Source organism: Balaenoptera musculus, chromosome 12, assembly GCF_009873245.2.
Source record: "Balaenoptera musculus isolate JJ_BM4_2016_0621 chromosome 12, mBalMus1.pri.v3, whole genome shotgun sequence".
NCBI lineage: Eukaryota > Metazoa > Chordata > Mammalia > Artiodactyla > Balaenopteridae > Balaenoptera > Balaenoptera musculus.
The window spans coordinates 84253143-84274524 of NC_045796.1; the positions used below are offsets into that span (position 1 = coordinate 84253143).

A 21382-nucleotide genomic window follows, 5' to 3' on the forward strand; every position below is an offset into this window, starting at 1 on the left:
AAAAAGTAAAGTGTGACATAAAATAGACGATAAAAGTTTTACATGTTGACTGTATAAAAGTTTAACAGCAATATTGATTTGTGTTGCTACACAATTCCACCCTAACATACACACAAGAAAACACACACACACACACACACACACACACACACACACACACACACACACACCCTTAAAAGGCTGAATAACAGAGGTGGAGGGTGAGTGAATTGAAAGCATTTTTAAGCTTTGTACTGTTTAGGAGGAGAATAAAGGTATTAATTAACTTTCGACTTCCTTAAGCATGCATTTAGATTTCAAGGGTAACCAATAAAAAGCAGTGTGTATCTTCCAAAGCAGTGTGTGTCTTCATTTTTTCCCTTTTTTTTCCAGCAGAAGAAAAAAATGAAAAAAGCAAACACTGAATTCAAAGTATGACAAATAGAAGGTGCAAAAAATAAAGATGGTAGAAATAAAACCAATTTTATCAGTAACTATAATTGTAAATGGATTGAACTCTCCAGTTAAAAGGTATGCTGTCCGACTTCAAAATAAAAACTCACCAAAATATAGCCATATGCTGTTTATATGAAGAGAACCATTACCATGGTTCAAAAAAAAAAAAGGGAGCAATGTTATGGACGGAAGGTTTGTGCCCAACACCCCCCCCGCAAATTCACATGCTGAAATTCTAACCCCTGATGTGGTGATATTAGGAGGTGGGGCCTTTGGAAGGCAAGTAGATCATGAGGGTGGAGCCCTCATGGTGGATTAGTGCCCTTATAAGAAAGGCTATGAGAGCTTGCAGGGGCCGTCTGCTCTCTGCCACATGAGGATACAAGAAGAAGACAGCCATCTGCAAACCAGAAAGCAGGCTCATGCCAGAGACCAGATGTGCTGGCACCTTGATCTTGGACTTTCCAGCCTCCAGATCTGTGAAAAACAAATGTTTGATGTTTAAGCCGCCCAGTCTATGGTACTTTGTTATTGCAGCCTGAGCTAAGACATGTGAGATGCACCATTTCCACATCTTCTGAAAAAAAGGGGAACCCACAGAAAATGGAAAGAAAATAACAACAATAAGAGAAAAAATAATAACATAAATAAAAGACATAAAACTAAGAGGATCAACAAAACCAAAAGTTGGTTCTCTTAAAAGACTAAAACTACTGTGAAGTCTTTGGTAAAGCTAATATGAAAACGACAACAACAAAAACAAAAACACCCAAAAAACCCAAGAGAAGGCAAAATAAATAATAGGAGTAAAAGAGGAGTACATAGCTACATAGAACAAAAGTTTTTTCAAAACCCCAAACCAGGAACTTTATGCCTATATATTTAAAGTATACAAAATGAACAATTTTCTCAAAAAATTTAACTTATCAAAACTGACTTAAGAAGAGAAAATCTGATAAATACCACAATAATCATCACAAAAATAACCAATAATTTAAAATCTTCCCCAAAGAAAAGGGCAGGTCTAGACAGTTTTGCATGCAAATTGTAGCAAACACTCAAGGAATGGAATATTTCAATCTTAAAAAAAAAAATCTAATATAGAAGAGAAAAGGATGAGAAAACTCTTGAATTCAGTAAGAGGCTAGAATAACTTTAATTTCAAAACCAGAAAAGGAAATTGCAAGACAGGAAAATTACAGGCCAACTTCTAAACAAAATATTAGCATACCAAACCCAACATTATATTAATAATATAATCAACCTGATCAATTTGAATATTTTCTAGAAATGCAAGAGTGATTCAGCACTAGAAAAATTTATAATTCACCAACCCACCATATTAAAGGAGAAAAGTGAATTAACAAACAAGATGAAGAAAAATGAATTAGTAAATTTCAAGATTTATTCTGTCTTAAAAAACAGACAACTACATAAACAAAAAAAACCCCAAATCCTTCTAGAAATGGCAAGGGACTTCGTTAACCTAATAAAGGGCACATCTACAGCTAATATTACAGGATGAAATATGAACATATTCCCTTTACAATTATGAACAAGTATGCCTATCACCACTTCTAGTCAACATGGTACTGGAAATCTGAGCAAGGACAGAAAAACAAGAGAAAAGAAAAAGATATAAAGATTGGAAAGGCAGAACTAGACTTTCATTATTTGCAGGCAATATTTGTGTCTACCTAGCACCGGCCCCACCAAAATCTGCAAATAAATTATTTAAATTAATAAAGTAATTTAGCCAGGTTACTGGACACAAAATCAATAAATAAGTCAACTGTGTTTCTATACATAAGCAGCAATCAGAAAATGATAATCTTAAAAAATATCGAGCAGTTGTAACCAAATCCCAACACGAACTTTTTTTTTTTAAAGAATTTTATATGGAAAGCAGATATCCAAGAATAGCCAAGACACTTCTGAAAAACAAGATGAAAGGACTTACCCTACTAAATATCAAGAGTTGTTACAAAGGTATGGTTATTAAGATAGGTGTTACATCACAGGAACAGACAAATAGATCAATGGAACTGAAAAGAGAGCCAATAAATAAACCCGTGTGCATATGCATATGTAAACTTGATTTATGACAGTTGCGTTACATCAAGGGGGAAAGGTCCAATATATGGACCTGGGACAACTGGTTATTGACATGGGAAGAAAGTGAAATTGGTTTCCTGCCTCACACCATACATGAAAATCAATTCCTGGTAGAATAAAGGCTTAAATATAAAAAGCCAAACTACAGACCTTTGAGGGGAAAATACAGAAGAATATCTCTATGACCTTAGGGTAGGGAAGGCTTTAAGAAAGACCACAAAGCACAGACAACAAACAAAAGGATCACGACAAGATTATAATAAAATTATGAATACCTGTTTATCAAAAGACACCTTTCCTTTGAATCTGTGTGACTGTACAATCAGATCCATTAATTTATTCTGTCTACTGCTGAAGATAATTTTTAAAAAAAGACACCATAAGAGTAACAAAAGCAGCCCACAAACTGAGCTTGAGCTTGTATGGCTGTTAGCATAAGTGAGGCCATCTTGGGCCCATATAGGCTTTCTGCTGACCCTACCCAGGACTGTACTGCGAAGTAAATCACTCCCTGTTGTCAAGGGCTTAGCAGTTAATCGACATTGTTTAGTAATCATTCGGACAGGTGGCCTCTATACTCTGTTAGTCCCCAGACAATGAGGAAAATCTTCGCTGACATATTCCGGGCACCCACAAGACCAGTTACCCACTCAGAAATCTTAGGAACGCACTTCCTGTTTCCAAGCACATACCTCCATAGTCTAGGTCAACTATAAAACTGTCCCAATGGCCCCCTTAGCGGTTTGGAGTGCGGCTGTTAATTCTTCCTGATGGTTGTCTGCCTGCTCTCAGCCTTTACAGGTAAGTTACCCTATGATAAACTGATTCACCAATTGTATGAACCTGCTTGCCGTGTTTTTCAGTCTCAAGATGCCTTCTCAGCTCAGTAAGCACTTTTTATTCCCTCCGCCCTCAGACAGAGCTATTTGCCATTTACATAAGTAAAAAAGGTATAGTGGTCAAATACACGTAAAGAATATAAATAAGAAAGACAAACAACCCAATAAGAAAATGAAGAGATATTTCATCAAAAAAAGCGAAACACTTTCGAAAAGATGTTTAACTTCTCTAATCAGAGAAATGCAAAATCGTAATGAAATACCATTTCAACACCCTATAGGCAGACAAAAATTAAATTTTCTGATGCTATCCAATGTTGGCAAGTACATGGAGCAAAAGGAACTCTAATACTGCTGGTAGAAGTATAAATTGCCAGTAGGAATGGAAAATGCCTTTACAGCTTGGCATCATATTGTAAAAGTGAACAGGCCTATGCCACGTATTCCAGGAATTCAACCCCTTGTGCAAGTACACCTACAATGTACACAAGATGTGTAGCAGTCAATCCTGGTGCTTCTAGAGTTACACAACGTCCACTGAGAAGGGGAAAGGAAAAACGTATGATACACTCTCACAACTGAATGAATAATTAATTACAGCATCACATACCAACATGGATGAAATCTCAAACCTGTTAGCTGAAAAAAGCAAGTAAAATAAATACAAATGGCATGAAGCCCTTTCTATAAAGATCAAAAGCTTGCAGTTACACTACTGCATCAGGAAGCAGGTAGCAGGTAGCCGCTTGGCAATGGAAATATTCTATTTCTTAAACTGGAGAATGGATTCATAAACGTTGGCTTTGCTTCATAACTCACATGTGCTATGTAAATTTTTGGTATGAAACACTTCATTCTTAAGCTTTGAACATTAGTGAAAAAGGGATATTGAATGAACACACAACGGAGCTTTACACAGTTATTACCTCGAGGTTTGGATAGTATGGGACTTTTACTTTATACATTATTCATTTCTGGATCATCTAAAATTTTTACAACTAACAGGTAGTCTGGGGAGAGATGATTACAGAAAGGAAAACAAACTTTATAGGAATCTAGGGCCCATCAGGAGGAGGGGCGGAATTGTCTTCAATTTAACACAATTTCTCCAGGATGTCCTAAATTAAAACTAGGCTTAGCATACTCTGTGGGTTAAGGCTGTAATATTTTGAGAAAATTTTCCAGCAAAAATGGGTTTTACAAAAGATTGGTTTTTACTGAAAGCATGCATACTTTCCCAGGAACAATTCCTGGCTTCACCTAATTTTTATTATACTTATTTGCCTTCGGCCCACTTTTCCAAAATTCTGCACTTTTCCACTTTTAGTACTGTAGACTGGCAGAGATCCTTTTCGCTGTAAATAAACTAAGTAAGTAAATGATGACTCCACTGCCGCAGGGCCCGCTTTTCCACACTCTCCACGCGCACCACATGCCGCGCGCCCTGAGAACCCCCCAGGACCCAGGATGCCCGCCCCGCTTCGTGGCCATCGCGGTGGCCGCCGGGAAGCAGGCGTCCGGCCAGCGGGGCCCAGCGACTGTCCAGCTCCGGTCCCGCCCTGAGCTCGGGCGGGAAGGACCTGCCGGGGACGAGCGCGGTGGCCGAGCCGGACACGAAGGCTCGGCAGGCCCGGGGCCCCCGACCCCGCGACACGCCGCTGCCCCGCAGGACGCGTTTCTCGCGGCACCCATGCCTTCGCGACCCCGCCCGCGACCTCGGCCCCGGGGCCGGGCGCCTTACTTGCCGCTCTCCACGCTGTGGCCGGTATGTGGCCCAGCAACGAGGCGAAGCCCAGCACGACCATGACGCCAGCTCCCGCGGCGTCCGCAACAGCCGCGTCTTCCCGGCACGCTCCGCGGGAGGGGCGTGGAGGGGCGGGGCCTCCGCGGGTGGGCGGGGCCTGTGTGGGGCCTGAGGCGGGGCCTCCGCGGGGCGGGCGGGGCATCCGCGGGGCGGGCGAGCGGGGCCTCCGTAGCCAGCGCTGGGAATCCGCGCTCCCGCACCTGGCTGTCTGCAGGAAAAAGTGGAGCGGCTCGGCCTTCTCATGAAGAACAACCCAAACTACCCTGAACCTCGTGTTGATGAAAACCTCAAATCATGGCTGAAGTTGGATGAGGGAATGCTTCCGTTTGTTCCTCTCAATCTGAGGCGAAGGTCTCTTGGAAGCTCGCTGTTCCAGTCCACAAATAGCGGGCACCTTCTACTCTTCTGCCTGTGCAATAGGCTTCTTTCCCCTCAGTTCTCCGTCTTATTTTTTTACATTGCTGCTTGTTCAGTGAACTCTGACCCACTGACCAGGTGGCCTGGAAGATGAGGTTTGGGTGCAGCGCAGAACAGAGGGCTCTCATCTGGTCCCGCTGCTGGGAAGGAGCGCTGCGCGTCCGCCCTCCGGTTCCAGCGGCTCCTGCCGTGCTCGGAGCACGTGTGGCAGGTCAGGAGGCTTCATGGGACCTGTGGAAAGTCTGCGCAGAATCACAGTGGAGTCCTTCGGGTTTTTGTTTTTTTGTTTTTTTTCTTCCTTCATTCCTTCCTTTCTTTCTTTTTTAGGAAAGTTCTTGGCCAGCTCTTGGGCCCTGGTGATGTCTGACCGAGTAATATCAGGTGGCTATACAATTTGAGTTTCTCATCACGAACCGGAGTCATCTGGTCCCCCTAGATAAGGACTCCTTTCACCGGGAGGCAGTGGTATATTCGGAACGTGGCCAGAGCCAAAACCCAAGCAGTTTTCATTAGCAGGTAGCTTGGTAGCTTACATACACACTTTTCACCCTTAGTTCATATCTACAGCTTAGTGATGAGTTCCTTGTGACCAGCTGACAGAGGAAAAAATTCAAAGCTGGATTACAGAGGGCTTTGCTCGATATACTGACCAGCTGGCAAATGACTGCTTTGGCATTTCGAGCTGCATTTAACAGAGGCCCTCGAGGAACAGCAGAGAGAAAAAAGATCCTCCCAGAGGGCAGAACTTTATCTTACACTCTTTGCCTGGAAGGAGATATAGCTTGAGATGAAGATCTACATCAGTTCATGGGCACTGAAATCAAGTGGTCAGGGACTGAGAAAATGTAAAGGTTTTGGAATAGGTTTTTTTTGGAATTAGGACCTCTCCAAATGACCCCAAAGCATGAGAACATTTGGGTCCCACTGAGTGCTCAAAAGAAGGTTCCCATGGCAAAAGGGCTCTTAATCAGAACAAGATTACTGCACGTTATCTACTGCTGTCTAACGTATTATACCAACATTTTGGGGCTTAAAACAATAAACATCTATTCTCTTGCAGTTTTTGTGCGTCCGAAATCCAGGAGCCAGGGTGCCTCTGGCTCTAGGTGTTAAATGAGGTTGCAGTCAAGCTGTGAGCCGGGGCTCCTCTCTCGCATGGAGGCTTGACTAGGGGAAGATCAGCTTCCGAGCTCACGCACATGATTATTGGCAGGATTTGGTTCCCTGTGGCTTTTGGACTGAAGGCCTCCCTCAGTTCCATGCTGCGTGGGCTTCTCCAAAGGTCATTTCACAACGTGGCAGCTGGGTGTCCACAGAATGAACAAGCAGGAGAACAAGGGAGACTGCTCGAGATGGAAGCCACAGTCCTTCTGTAATCTAACCTCAGAGGTGACAGCCAGCCCATCACTTTTGCTGAACTGTGTCATTAGAAGTGAATGAATTAGCAGATCCAGCCCACCTCAACGGGAGGGGATTACACCGGGGGTGAATGCCAGCAGGTGTGGATCACTGAAGGGCGTTTTAGAGGCTGCTGACCACCATGACCATTCTGCAGGCATCGCTTAGCCTCCTCCCCTCTCCCCAGCTGTGCTTGCTCAGTGGCCCCCCCTAACAAGGGAGCCACGGTGGCATGGAGACATGCATGTGTTAATACAGTTTCCCCACTGCCAAGACTGATGGGCTAGCACCACTACTTGCAGTGACCAACCCGATCGATCCCTGATATAATATAGAATAGCCTGGTGGCAGCTTTGCTTACAAAGGACTCTACTATAATGAGGGAGATAGTAATTTGTCCTATAGGAATAGACAATTATTCTGGGTTTGGATTGCTTTCCCTGACTTATGCTTCTTTTAACGCTTCACCTGTGGACTCACTGAACACCTTATATTCCATACACTTTATGTATCATCCCATACAACATTGTTTCCTGTGGATACAGATGCCTGTGGGATAAACCAGTCTCATCACGTATCCCATCAGATCAGAAGCAGCTGGTCTTGTAGGACAGCCCTGTTAAAGGTTTACTCTTGGAACTAGGTGAGAAAACGCTTTGGGATGCTGTCCTAAAGGATTTGGCATACGCTCCAAATGAGTTAACAGTGTTCAGTGATAGCTCTTCTGTTGACAGAATAACAGGCTCCAAAGAACAGCAGAGGGATTGACATCTTGTTGTGACGTCTCACACCCTGCCCGTGTATTTTGCTTTCCATTATGGAGAGAAACAGTCTGCCATGGGTCCCATGCAGATTATCGCTGAGTATCGCAACTGCAACTCATTGCCTGATCCTGGGCAGTTTCTGTAGCTGGTCATATGCGCATCTAAGTAGGTCAAGGCAACCACAGCATTGCTACCATTTAACTGCTGCTCTCCTGGGGGAAAGAACTGGCTTGTGTGCTGCTTGTTCAAAAATGGCTTGGCCCTTGGCTCTGGATTCTTCTCCTGGAATGCAATCCAAACTGCTTGGCCCTGGTCCTGCATCGCGTGTACACGCCTCACTTGGCCCTCGGCATCACCGTGGGAAATGAGGCTCTAGGAGCTGGTGTGAACGTGCTGACAGCTTGGCCACGACTTTGCTGTAATAAGGTCCCCTGTCTCCATGCGTCCATGAAACCGCAGCAAGACTGCAAGCGAGACAAGAAGATACAATCTCAGACCCTGCGCTGCTCGCCATCCGTCTGCACGATTCCCGCTTCTGCTGGTATGCTAATTGTTGTACCCAGAGTGGGGTATAAGGGGATAGATAGTGTTTTCTCTGAATTGGAAGTTGGGATTGCCTCCTGGCCATTTGTAGCTCATGCCCCTAGGTAAGGAGTTAGAAAAAGTGGTTAAGGTGCTAGCTGTGGCGATGGGCCCTGATGACCACGGGGGAAAAGGGAGTGGGGAGAGGACTCCGTCTAGAACTTGGGGGACCTCGTTTCCTGGAATAACCTCTCACACCATGTTGAATTGTAAACATTAAGCAAAGACTATTGCAACCATATAGAGGCAAGGCCACCCAAGCCTCAGATCCTTGGGTCACCCAAAAGGTAAAGAAATCTGATTGGCTGAGGTGCTGGTTGAGCACAAAGAAAACAGGGAATAAGTGGCACTGGTGACACGTCACAGCCGTCTAGCTTAATGGCCAGTGGCAGAACTCAGGGCTTTATTTACCACAGTTTCGTTTTGGTTTGAAATCAGAGAGCTTCGGGACATAAAACACGCTGCTCCCTACATCCTACCCTGGAGATTCTGCTTCAGTTGGTCTGTCCTGGGGCCCTGAAGTTCATCAAGGAAACTTGCAAAGCACTGCTCTAGCTGTAGTTTCTTCCTCACTGGCTCATGCGTGTGCTTATGTAGTTAATAATTTCTTTTCTCTCCTGGTATATTGGCGGGGCGGGTGATGAAGTCACAGTTTTGTCTGTGGGCTGCACACCACTGAGGCAAGATCATTACAAAACCAGACGAGAAATGGACATAACACTGAAATCCTGGACTTGAAACTGGATGGGGGATAATAGCAGTATGTCAGGACGAAGCATTTAAAAAATGTGTGAATATGGTTATTTGTGACGTTGGAAAGGCAAAGAGATGGACTGTATTAGACCTCTGATGTGTTTTTCTATTTGGTGCTCAGTCATCAAACCCATTCCACAGGTTTAGTGAATTCTGGCAGGAGAAACAGTCCCATCTTCTGCTGGGGAAGCTGACGAAGTCCGATATACTCACTGTCTTGGGTGCCTGACAGCCTGGGTGCTGGCACGAGACTAAGCCTGTCAGTCGTATGATCTCACCAGACTCTGAATCTGGAATGAGTGATGCAAGTAAGAGGATGTCTGGGATCCAGTTTTCAGAGGCATCCCTGCTGGCAGAAACATACACGAACCTCCAGCTCCCCTGGAGTTGGAACCTGCCTATAATTTTGGTCATAGTCTAGCTTCCTCGGTTTCTACCAGTTTTCCAAGAGTGGTTCTCCAGCCTCTCCGTCAATTCTGTGAGCTACCTATATTCTTCCAATAAATTCTTTTTCTGTTTAAGTTAATCCCAATGGTTTTTGTTGTCTGCAACCCAGAATTCTTACTGGTATACACTTCAGTGAGGTTTATTCTCTAAGAGTCAGTTACGATCTCTGCCCCTCTCCCTCAGAATCCCACCCCACCCCTGCACTCTGAATTTGGAGGTGAATAGCATATGACAGTTTCCCTGGTAAATCAGAAGTTAAATCTGTTGGACTTGAACCCATAATCACTGATGTGCTTTTAAAACTATTAAAACAACCAACAACCAATCAACCTACTATGATCATAAGAGCAGTCTTCCCTTAAAAAGAATGATATGATTATGAATAAGAATGAATACTTTGATAAATCTGAAAGATTATTCAAACTTAGAATAAGTTGAACTTCTTTTTTTAGTTAAAAAAAAGAAATAAAAGAAAAAAAGGATTGTATTTCAAACTCAGGACAAAGGAATGTGAAGATGAAAAATGTGTATAGCAAAAATAAAAATATACCTCTAGTATTCTGAAAATAAGCAAGTGTTTTAGCTGTTCCTCCAGATAGTCATTTGTTCATTTATTAGCAGCAGAGGCAACAACACAATGCTAAAAATAAACATGCATCAATTGTACAATACACACTTACAAAAGCCTATCTATCCTTAGTGCATTATTTTTTCACAAGTAAAACAAGAAAGGAAAATAGTGAATTTAATGCTATTCAGCACCTTGAATAAAGTCAAAAGACTTTACATCTCCATATATCAAAACATTTGCATCTGTATCACCAAACATGTAAAGTTAATTATTTTGTTCCATTTGAAACATGAATTATTTTATTTACATTACTCTTTAGTTCAACAAATTTTAACAATATTTAAAAATTATCTAAATTCATAAAAGTAGTTCATAAATTTCAACATTTAATTATTATGTACATACAAGGAAGTCCATGAAAAAAGTTAAAGAAATGTAGTCAGAAAGTTCAAGCAACATTTCCAAATTTAGCAAAATTCCAACCAAATCAAGGCAGAGGGCATTCAAACATTCAAAAATCTCTAGATGCTGCTAAAATGAACATGAAAAGTTCCAGTAATAAAAGTCAATATGAGAAATAATGTTGAAATCACCAGTAGAAAATATATTTTAATAGGCATGACATATGTTTACTAGCAACAGTAATAATGATTCTTTTATAGAAAATGTTCATAACGTTGTCATATATGAACTACCCGATTTGAGAGGGCAAAAGAGTTGATTTCAAAAAATATATTTTAGCAGCCACAATTTTATTTCCAGTTAAAACATAGTAAAATGTTAAAAGTAAAATTTATGATTAACTAAATAATACCCCAATACTAGAAAATTTAAAATCCCATGCTATTCTAGCAATAATGGCCTCTAATACGATGTGTCTGATGTGAGGATTGTGGAAAGCCAATAATAAACAATCAGACATACATATGGGCTTAGAGTTTCACTGAAATACTTACGTAGCAAAATATATGAAAAAGTAATAGAAAAGTAAAAAGATAAAATTAAAAAAATATTGCACAGCCACATTACCTAGAAAGTAAAGTTGATGTTTAAAAAGCTCTAAACATGGATGATATAAATTATCTTCCATATAAAAAGGTATAAATATTTCTTAGAACTTATCAGCATCTACAGTTTAATATAATACATTATCTGAATCACTGTTGAATGAGGTAATTGTCAAGTCTCTACCAATGCATTTAATCCTAATGGAAATATTTGAGGGCGGCAACCAGAAAGAATTTCTCTAAAAATATTTCCGAATCCAGAACAGCTATATGTGCAGCTCTCCCGATGAGTGAATCAGCTGTATTGGGCAATGCATTGATGACATTATATCGAACCAAGTTACAATCCTTGCTTTGCAGAACCGGGCGAAGCAAGTTGTGGATCATTTCTGAATAGATCTGTCCTGTGGAACAAATAGAAAAAAGGAAAATCGGTTCACAAGAAGAACTGAAAAAAAATTCTATGCCAACTTTTATATAATTTATAAAATTTAGTTACATTATTTCCGTTTAAAGCAGAAAATTGTCTTTTAAAAGGTTTTTTTAAAAATATCACTTGAATATCACTTTTGAGACTGTTTTAGAGAAAATATAATCACATTATTTATCTAGTCAAGTAAAATAAATTTATCATACATTATTCTTGCCAACTTGATATTTTTAATTAAAAGCAATGAATATAACAGAGCAAATAGTTTTCTTCAACCTTAAGTCAATTATGACTCATTATGAAAGTAAAGGAGCCATGCTGAGACATTCTGATAAAACAAAATTTAAAACTTCAGTCAAGAGCAAATACTTTAAAAAAGTTTCCATGGCAGCCAACGTTATTCCACATATTTCCAAATTATCTTGAGAAAGAAGAGCAACTTCCCATAATGAGAAGAACAATGTGAGTTTGGCTCAAAGGTCAAACAGAGAATTTTTTTTTTTTTTTTTTGCCTGCAGGTTTATTTAATGCTTGGTTTTGCTTTTAATTTCAAAGTTGTGCTCTTCTCTCCCTCTTTTTGGTTAATTCTTACAATGGATTTATTGAGGGCATGCAAAGCATAAAAGGTAAAGGTTACATACATATACACATACAAGCACAAACTGCCTTAAAAGTGGCAAAACAGTTTTTAATGCTCATGCATTACTATATTACTAACAGATGATATGCTAACACATATCCATCAAACGTGAATTTTAGGGAGGCAGGTATTAAGTTTCAGGGGAGAGGCAGGATGTAGCCTGGAGGAATGATGAGAAGAGAATAATATACAGAAGCATAATTAGAGAAAGCAGAGAGGTGTTTAAAAGAGGGATCAATATCATTTAGATTTCATAAAAAACGGTTTTTAGAAATTTACTTTTTTTAATTGAAGTATAGTTGATTTACAATATTATATTAGTTTCAGGTGTACAAACATATTGATTCAATATTTTTATAGATTATACTCCATTTAAAGTTATTATAAAATATTGGCTCTATTCCCTGTGCTGTACAATATGTCCTTGTAGCTTATTTATTTTACGCATAGTAGTTTGTATCTCTTCTTTTCTTAAAATTTTATTTATTTTTGGCCGCGTTGGGTCTTTGTTGCTGTCAGCGGGCTTTCTCTAGTTGTGGTGAGCGGGGGCTACTCTTCAATGCGGTGCGTGGGCTTCTCATGTTGCGGAGCACGGGTTCTAGGCACGAGGGCTTCAATAGTTGTGGTGCGTGGGCTCAGTAGCTGTGGCTTGCGGGCTCTAGAGCACAGGCTTAGTAGTTGTGACACACGGGCTTAGTTGCTCTGTGGCACGCGGGATCTTCCCGGACCAGGGATCGAACCTGTGTCCCCTGCATTGGCAGGCGGATTCTTAACCACTGCGCCACCAGGGAAGTCCCAGTAGTTTGTATCCCTTAATCTCCTATCTCTAGCTTGCCCCTCCCCCATCCCTCTTCCCACTGGGAACCACTAGTTTGTTCTCTGTATCTGTGAGTCTGTTTCTGTTTCATTATATTTGTTCGTTTGTTTTATTTTTTAGATTCCACCTATAAGGGCTATCATACAGTATTTGTCTTTCTCTGTCTGACTTATTTCACTAAGCATAATGCCCTCCAGGTCCATCTATGTTGCTGCAAATGGCAATATTCCATTCTCTTTTATGGCTGAGTAGTAGTCCATTATGTAGATACACATCTTTGTCCATTCCTCAGTTGATGGACACTCAGGTTGCTCTGATGTCTTGGCTACTATAAACAACGCTGCTATGAATACTGGAGTGCACATAAGTTTTGGAATTAGTATTTTCTTTGGCTATATGCCCAGAAGTGGAATTGCTGGATCATATGGTAGTTCTATAATGTTTAAAATTTTTAGAAACTCCATACTGTTTGCCACAATGGCTGCACCAGTTTACATTCCCACTACAAATGTACGAGGGTTCCCTTTTCTCCACATTCTCACCAGTATCTGTTATTGTGATCTTGATTTGCATTTCCCTGATAATTAGTGATGTTGAGCAGCTTTTCATGTGCCTGCTAGCCTCTGTATGTCTTCTTTGGAAAAATGTCTATTTAGGTCTTCCGCCCATTTTATAATCTGTTTGTTCGTTTTTTTGATGTTGAGTTGCATGAACTGTTTACATATTTTGGCTTACTGGTCGTATCATCTGCAAATATTTTCTCCCATTCAGTAGGTTGTCTTTTTGTTTTGTTGATGGTTTCCTTTGCTTTGCTGTGCAAAAGCTTTCACACTGAAAACTTTATTCAGGTCCCATTTGTTTATTTTTGCTTTTGTTTCCATTGCCTGAGGAGCCAGATGCAAATATTCCTATGACTTATGCCAAAGAGTGTTCTGCCTATGTTTTCTTGTAAGAGTTTTATGGCTTCTGGTCTTACATTTAGATCTTTAATGCATTTTGAGTCTAATTTTTTTATATGGTGTGAGAAAATGTTCTAATTTCATCTTTTTACATGTAGTTGTCCAGTTTCCCCAGCAGCACTTATTGAAGAGACTATCTTTTCCCCATTGCGTGTTTTTCCCTCTTTTGTCATCGATGAATTGCCCATAGGTGCGTGGGTTTATTTCTGGGGTCTTTATTCTGTTCCACTGATCTATGTGGCTGTTTCTGTGCCAGTACCATGCTGTTTTGATGACTGCAGTTTTATAGTATAGTCTGAAGTCAGGGAGTGTGATTGTCCAGATTTCTTCTTTTTTTCTCAAGATTGCTTTGGCTATTTGGGATCTTTTTTGGTTCCATATAAATTTTAGGATTATTTGTTCTAGTTCTGTGAAAAATGCCATTGGTATATTGATAAGGATTGCTCTGAACCTATAAATTGCCTTGGGGAGTATGGACATTTTAACAATATTAATTTTTCCAATCCATGAACATGGATATCTTTTCATTTCTTTGTATCATCTTCAATTTCCTTCATCAATGTTTCATGGTTTTCAGAGTATAGGTCTTTCACCTCCTTGGTTAAGTTTATTCCCTAGGTATTTTATCGTTTTTGATGCGATTTTAAACAGGATTCTGTTTTTGCTTTCTCTTTATCATAGTTCATTATTAGTACATAGAAAAGCAAATAGTATCATGCCATCTGCAAACAGTGACAGTTTTACTTCTCCCCTTCCAATTTGGATGACTTTTATTTATCTTTCTGTCTGATTGCTGTGGGTAGGACTTCCAATGCTATTTGAATAAAAGTAATGATAGTGGACATCCTTGGTTTGTTCCTGATCTTAGAGGAAATGCTTTCAGCTTTTCACCATTGAGTATGACGTTAGCTATGGGTTTGTCATAAATGGCCTTTATTATATTGAGGTAGGTTCCCTCTATACCCACTGTGATGAGAGTTTTTATCATGAATGGATGTTGAATTTTGTCAAATGCTTTTTTGGCATCTATTTTTTAAAAAATATTTATTTTTATTTATTTGGCTGTGCTGGGTCTTAGTTATGGCATGCGGGATCTTCAGTTGCAGCATGTGGGATCTTTAGTTGCAGCATGCAAACTCTTAGTTGTGGCCATGTGGGATCTAGTTCCCTCAGCATGGATCAAACCCAGGCCCCCTGCATTGGGAGCGTGGAATCTTAGCCACTGGACCACCTGGGAAGTCCCTTTCGGCATCTACTGAGATGATCATGTGATTTTTATCCTTTGTTTTGTTAGTGTGGTGTATCACATCAACTGATTTGCAGATACTGAACCATCCTTGCATCCCTGGGATAAATCCCACTTTTGGTGTATGATCCCTTTAATGCGTTGTTGAATTTGGTTTGCTAATATTTTGTTGAGGATTTTTGCTTCTATGTTCATCAATGATACTGGCTTATAATTTTCTTTTTTTGTGGTGCCTTTGTTTGGTTTTGGTATCAGGGTGATGCTGGCATTGTAGAATAATGTAAGTCTTTCATCATCTTCAATTTTTTAGAATAGTTTGAGGATAGTTGTTATCTCTCTTCAAATTCTTGGTAGAATTCACCAGTGAATCTGTGTGGTCCTGCACTTTTGTTTGTTGGGAGGGGTTTTTTTTTTTTTTCTGATTAAATTTCATTACTGGTAATCATATGTTCATATTTTCTATTTCTCCCTGATTCAGTCTATGGAGATTTTACATTTCTAGAAATGTATTAATTTCGTCTAGGTTGTCCATTTTATTTATTTATTTATTTATTTATTTATTTATTTTTCATAATTGACCTTTTATTTTAAAAAATTACAGGGAGCAATTTCCAGAATCTTATTTTATGAAAGTACTGCCTATATCAAACATTTTATATCACTATTAATTCCACTGAAGAGCTGCCTTTTTTTTTTAAGGTACTAATTCCAATTGATGGGATACATGCCCTTAAAATAGAAAGTTTCCATTTATTCAAATGTCAAAATTAAGATTATTGAGAAGTTTATTGCTTTATGGCTGGGCAAGATGCTACTAGCACATCTTAGGTAAATAATATTCTTTGTTAAAAACTATGAGGTCATTCTGTTTAAAACTTTCAGGATAATTCACAGAAAATAGATATATTTATTCAAATTATACATTGAAGGGCTGAGATATTAGCTATAGACATTTATACGTGAAGTAGCTCTTTAAAGAAGACACACAAACAGGTCTGTCTTGGTATAATATATATAATTGAAATTAATAAAACCTGGAAGACCAATATTATTACACTATGTTCTGTTAAGATCTTAAAAAAAAAAAAATCCCACATTTAGTAGTCCATTTGTGCTTAAAATACTCATATGCATGAGAAGCTTTAAGGAAAAAAAACACCTCTATACATGATGATGAAAATAAAGTAATCAATGTTTTGAAACTGCACTGTTATTTAAAACACTTTCCTAAATTCAGACCCTCCTTTGCAGCCGGCACAATTTTTCAGGTCTCATTGGCAAGCTGGGGAGGCCCCTCTAGTATTCGTGAAGTAAAGAAGGTGGTGATAAAAGACCAAGCTGCTGCCATTAATCCAGGCCTTTGAATTGCACTGGCATCTTCACCTGCATCTTCTGCACTCTCATCTTCAAGCCCATCATCCATAAGAAGCTCCATTTCTTCAAGTTCTAGATTGTTTGCATTCTGCACATCATTGTTGACTTGGGCATTATTGTTGGGAGCCTGTTGCTGACCTCCTTCTTGCCTAAAAGGAAACCATCCAGCTCGGTGTAAATAAACCAGTAGCATGGCTCCCATTACCATGATGAAGCGACTAAAAGAGGAAGAGCAGTACACGATGCTAGGGGGCACGGCGGCCCGTGAGGACGTGCACATCCAGCCTAGCTGGTCTCCACTGAAGTCTTCTTGGTTCAGCACTGGACCTCCCTGTGCGTTCCTCTGAACATTCGCATCCATGGGTCGATTTTCTTGGGCCACTAGGTTTGGAGCCGGTGAGGGTTCTTCTCCAGGAACATGTGCCACATTTAGAGGCTGTGAGGCAGCAGGCTGGGCTGGACTGGCATTTGATGTGGCCTGAGCTGAAACTGCAGCTTGATATTGCGTATCATACTGATGGGTATACATCTGTTGCCACCACAGCATCTGCAGTGGGCTGAAAGCGGGATACCCTGGGAGTCCAGCCGGAACAGCCTGCCCAGGAAGCTGGTTGTCTACATTTCCTTGCATTACATATGGGAACTGATGACTAGTCATCTCTTATGATACTTGTATTTTTGTGGCATCAGACATTGTAACTATTCCTCTTTCATTTCTTGATGAGTCCGCTTGCTGCCATCTTTGACTAAAAGTAAAGTACAGCCAAACATGCAGCATGACCATTACTGCAACCACCAATCCCAATCATCTGGAGGAAATTAAAGCATGGATTACTTTTGAGGCAATAAAATGGAGAAGCATTGGTAATTAGATGAAAAAAGGATTTCAAAAGAACAACTACTGCGTCATTGGCCAAAACATCTTACACAGCAAAAGAAAAAGAAAGGAAGAAAAATGGAGGAAGGATAGCTGTTACTATCAGCGGGTGTAAAAGGAAGTCGAAGGAAAGAGAGGACAACAAAAAGAAGGGAGAAGACAACTGCAAGAAAACTTTGGGAGAAACTCATGTGTAGACGTAGCTCTTTGAAATATTTCTAATTTACTTTGTTACCTGACTGTTTGTCCTTTAAAGCTGTCTTGCACATTTCAATGCGGGCAGAATGATAAGGAACGTAGCGATCCTGCAGAGAGCCCACCAGTACAACATTTTTGAAATAGTGAAGCCCTGTGAAGAAAAAATACTGAGTTACAGTGCAATAATTAACCAGATTTGAAATAACTTATTAGCATCATATTACGTGACCATAAACTTTATTTCCTTGGTAGTACTAAGTTTATGTCTTTTTAAATAACCGATGAATTCTTTCTCCAAATTTCTATGAATTCTCTACCAAAATCCCCAGCTTCCTTATATGTAGTTTATGTGCTGAGATGAGAAATGTGTGTTTGCACTGAGTGAGAGCAAGGATTGTGGTCTGGGGGTTAGGGGGAGACTGGATATGGTGAGCCAAAAATTCTATAACAAGTGTTTCATGACGCTTTTACTTTCCAAAGGATATTCATCAATATTTAGGATTATTCCCCAAAGAAACATATATTCTTCCATAAAAACAAACAAAACACCCTATTTAAATCCTTTAAAGCTGACTTTTTACTTTAAGTTTTCATTTGACTCTTGCCTAATATTACTTATATTTTCTCCTTATTTAAGCATGATGTCAAGAGGATAAACACTTTGATTTTTCCAATAAAAATAACGAATTTTTGTGATCCATCCAACAGACTTTTGTCAGGTCTATTTTAATTATTTTTATTTTTCAGTAAACTACGTGAATTTAGGACTTGTGTCCTTGGGATACTTTGCTAAATAACTCATTTAAGTACTGAAACCACATTCTTGACCTCTTTAATACCAGTAATGTTCTAATTACAGTAATGTACTATTTGGCTCAGACTAGTATACACAAAATCAAAATTTTATATGATAATTAAATAAGATACAAATCAATAATGGTGACACATTAGAATTGGGTGTGTAGTACAGAGAATTTTGTTCTGGAATGTTCCAGAATAAAACTTTGATACTTTATGTGCACTGAAATTCAGACTCTTAGAGACAGGCCAATTGTGGGGACTACTGTGAATCCAGAACATAGGAAGCCTTGGTAGAAGCTCCCTGTCTTCCTTGGAACTTAAGGATCCTAATGATGGGAAGAGTTTAGACTGACACACAGCCAGGTGAAACAGTATATACCCTCTGTGTCAAACATAAGGTGTCCCTCCTTTTCCCAATGAGAAGATACTACTTTGTGGCCACTTGAATATATAAAATTCTAGAGATATAAGTGAAATAACAGAATGTCTATAACAGGAATTAACTCAGTTGAACAAACATGTTTAAAATATTTTAGAAAGATTAAGAAAAATTGATTTTTTCCCCCTTCATTTTCACATTTCACGGGACAAATTCATCCCCTTTTGGCATCACTTGATGACAGTCTTCATTGGTGCCACTTTGGGAAACGTCCGTGTGTCCTAGAGCAGAGGTCTGTGAACTGGTATACACTTACCCCCAGGGGTAATTTAAGACTCTCCATGGTGTGGTTGGGCATTTACAGCTTTAAGAAAATTGATTTCCAGATCCCAACTTCCATATGAGCACTTTTCTACAAATGACTTTTCCTTCTCCTACTTTACAAGAGAAAGACATTTCTCCAATCTGTACCAGATCTTCTTATGGTATATGGCCCTGGGGTATAAAATCTCTGGGAGAACCAAGCAAAATATGAACGAAGTCTTCCTCTTCCAAAAAGTAAGTTTGATGTTACCGACTGTTTGACAATAAGAAATGGCTGTGCCAGTTAGATTTTATGGCACATATTTTCCATAAATTAAATGAGCTAAGTCTGTGACTCCAGCTGAATACAGTAAAAATATACTACCTCATATGCCAGAAAATATATCCTGTGCAACTATTTAAAATTATAGAAAACAGTTTTAGGTGTCACCATAAAATTATACAAGGGGATACAAACTTTTCCAAAATTCTTTTGAGAGGTAAACAAGCCAAAAATGTGAAAGCCACGGTCGTATGGTACATCATCTTCACTTCTAACCTAGTTATTTTAGGTACTGTATTTTCTGAATCGAAGTATGATGCTGTTAACTGAAATTTTACCCTGAACTGCATGAAACCAGCCATGTAACAGCACAGTTGGCTTCTTCTTTTATCTATAAGGTGTGCATGTGTGTCCTCCATAAAGGCGAGCACACTGCACATCTCCGGGGGCATCACTCCCATCACATCGACAGGAATGACACTGCACAGCCGGTGGCAGCCTTGCTCAGTAATGGTCACCTCTGTACTTCTCCGGAAACCACCAGCGTCTTCTAGGTCCCCCTCTCTCTTACCTTATGGCCCTCCTGTCTCACTGGGCACACGGAGGCCTCGGAAGGGGCTTCCGCAGACTCTACCGTAACACAAAACCCACCTCCCGCATCTGTACCTTCTCGCCCTGCCCCCGCTGCTGCCTCGGGCCGGCCCTTTCACTAGTGCACTAGGTCCCACTCCTCCTTCCTGTCTGCTTAAGGGCGTGCCTCTAGTTGCTGTGCCATCCTTCTCTCGCATCAACAATTTTCTCTTCTGGATGCATCACTCTTATCAGGATGGAAAATACTACAGCATTATACTTCCCCGTCTTAAAAAAAATCAGTCCCTCAATGAATCTGTCCTTGGGCTTTATTCTCCCCTCCAATTACCTCCCCGCCCCCCCCCCCCCGCCATTTCTCGGCACTGCTCTATTTCTATAGTCTACATTATAAGAGTAATAGTCATTACATTAAAAATTAAATATACTTTTCAAAATAATCGCTCTTCGCAGAGATTCTGTTGTGCTTCTACAGAGAAATGGCACTCAGGCTGAGAATCACGGCTTTAGACCAAGACCCTGGAGAGGAGTACCCACGTCTCCCCAGGTTCAGGCAGCTCGGTGCAGAGGAAGCACGCAAACCAACAAAGGGAGAGGAGGGGACGTCCGAGAAACCCTTTACATCTCAGATTCCATGATGATAAAATAGATACAATCACAGATTCTGACACTGACATAGATACGCGATATTGTCATATTTTTAAATGTGATTCCCAAGATAGCACTGTACTTTAAAAATGCATTTTAAACTTAGTAATTATTTTAATAATACTTTTTCAACAACAATGTATTATTACTAGTACTGTGCTTTTCTGTATGGAAGGTTTGCTTTTTGTATTAGCCAAGAACCAAGTGAAACGGACTCTGACCCTTTTCTGAGTCTTCTGGTTCCCATTCCTGTCTAGCAGTGCTGGCTGGAGAGGGCAGAAACTCAAAGAGAAGCACGGTAGCCCCCGAAGCGCACTGCTGGTGGGAATCATGTCAGCACTTCACCCGAGCTGAAGTCCAGCTGCTGACAGTGTCTGAGGTGTGTATTTGGGGAGCCTTGTACTGTAGGTTCGTCCTCTCTGCGCCTGCGCTGATTCTACCTGCTCCGAGATGGTCTCGTCCACTGGCCTTCGGGCTAGCGCTTCACTCAGCCCAAGGTGACTCATTCTCGGTTGAAAAGTTACCTCTAACTTGGGAAAGTTAACACGATTTCCCCATCTATAGAATGAGACAGTTTAACTGGAAAAGTTTCTAAATATTTTAGTTATTTTTCAGGATTGCCAAGAAAAAGATTAAAGTAAATGTTCAATATTTTTCTGGACTGCATAATTACATGGCTTACATATGAACGAACATTGTAATGGTAA

The 21382-nt window shown here is 40.2% G+C and overlaps 3 protein-coding genes across 13 annotated transcripts in view; all 3 read right to left on the reverse strand.

Moving 5' to 3' along the window:
- The window catches only part of SDHAF4 (succinate dehydrogenase complex assembly factor 4), a 36395-nt gene extending 31161 nt beyond the window's left edge, over nt 1-5234 (reverse strand). The window contains exon 1 of the mRNA XM_036872138.1: nt 5131-5234. Within this exon, the coding sequence (XP_036728033.1) occupies nt 5131-5194 (64 nt within the window). The 5' untranslated portion in view covers nt 5195-5234. The remainder of the gene's footprint in view (nt 1-5130) is intronic.
- Nucleotides 5235-10144: 4910 nt separating this feature from the next.
- FAM135A (family with sequence similarity 135 member A) overlaps nt 10145-21382 on the reverse strand; it is a 120501-nt gene continuing 109263 nt past the window's right edge. For 10 of the 11 annotated variants that reach the window (XM_036871253.1, XM_036871256.1, XM_036871252.1 and 7 more), the window contains 2 exons: nt 17711-17824; nt 10145-11536 (listed from right to left, as the gene is read on the reverse strand). In XM_036871253.1, the coding sequence (XP_036727148.1) occupies nt 11331-11536; nt 17711-17824 (320 nt within the window). In that variant the 3' untranslated portion in view covers nt 10145-11330. Of the gene's footprint in view, nt 11537-17340; nt 17408-17710; nt 17825-21382 lie in introns of those variants that run through there. The other variant, XM_036871254.1, reaches the window with a different exon arrangement.
- Nucleotides 15828-17292, reverse strand: LOC118905052 (homocysteine-responsive endoplasmic reticulum-resident ubiquitin-like domain member 2 protein). The gene has a single exon (XM_036871261.1). It carries the CDS (start codon nt 17254-17256, stop codon nt 16489-16491), a length of 768 nt encoding a protein of 255 aa, XP_036727156.1. The 5' UTR covers nt 17257-17292; the 3' UTR covers nt 15828-16488.

Coding starts and splice junctions, on each gene's coding strand:
- LOC118905052 (XM_036871261.1), bottom strand. CDS start 17,256: ATGACTAGTCATCAGTTCCCATATGTAATGCAAGGAAATGTAGACAAC.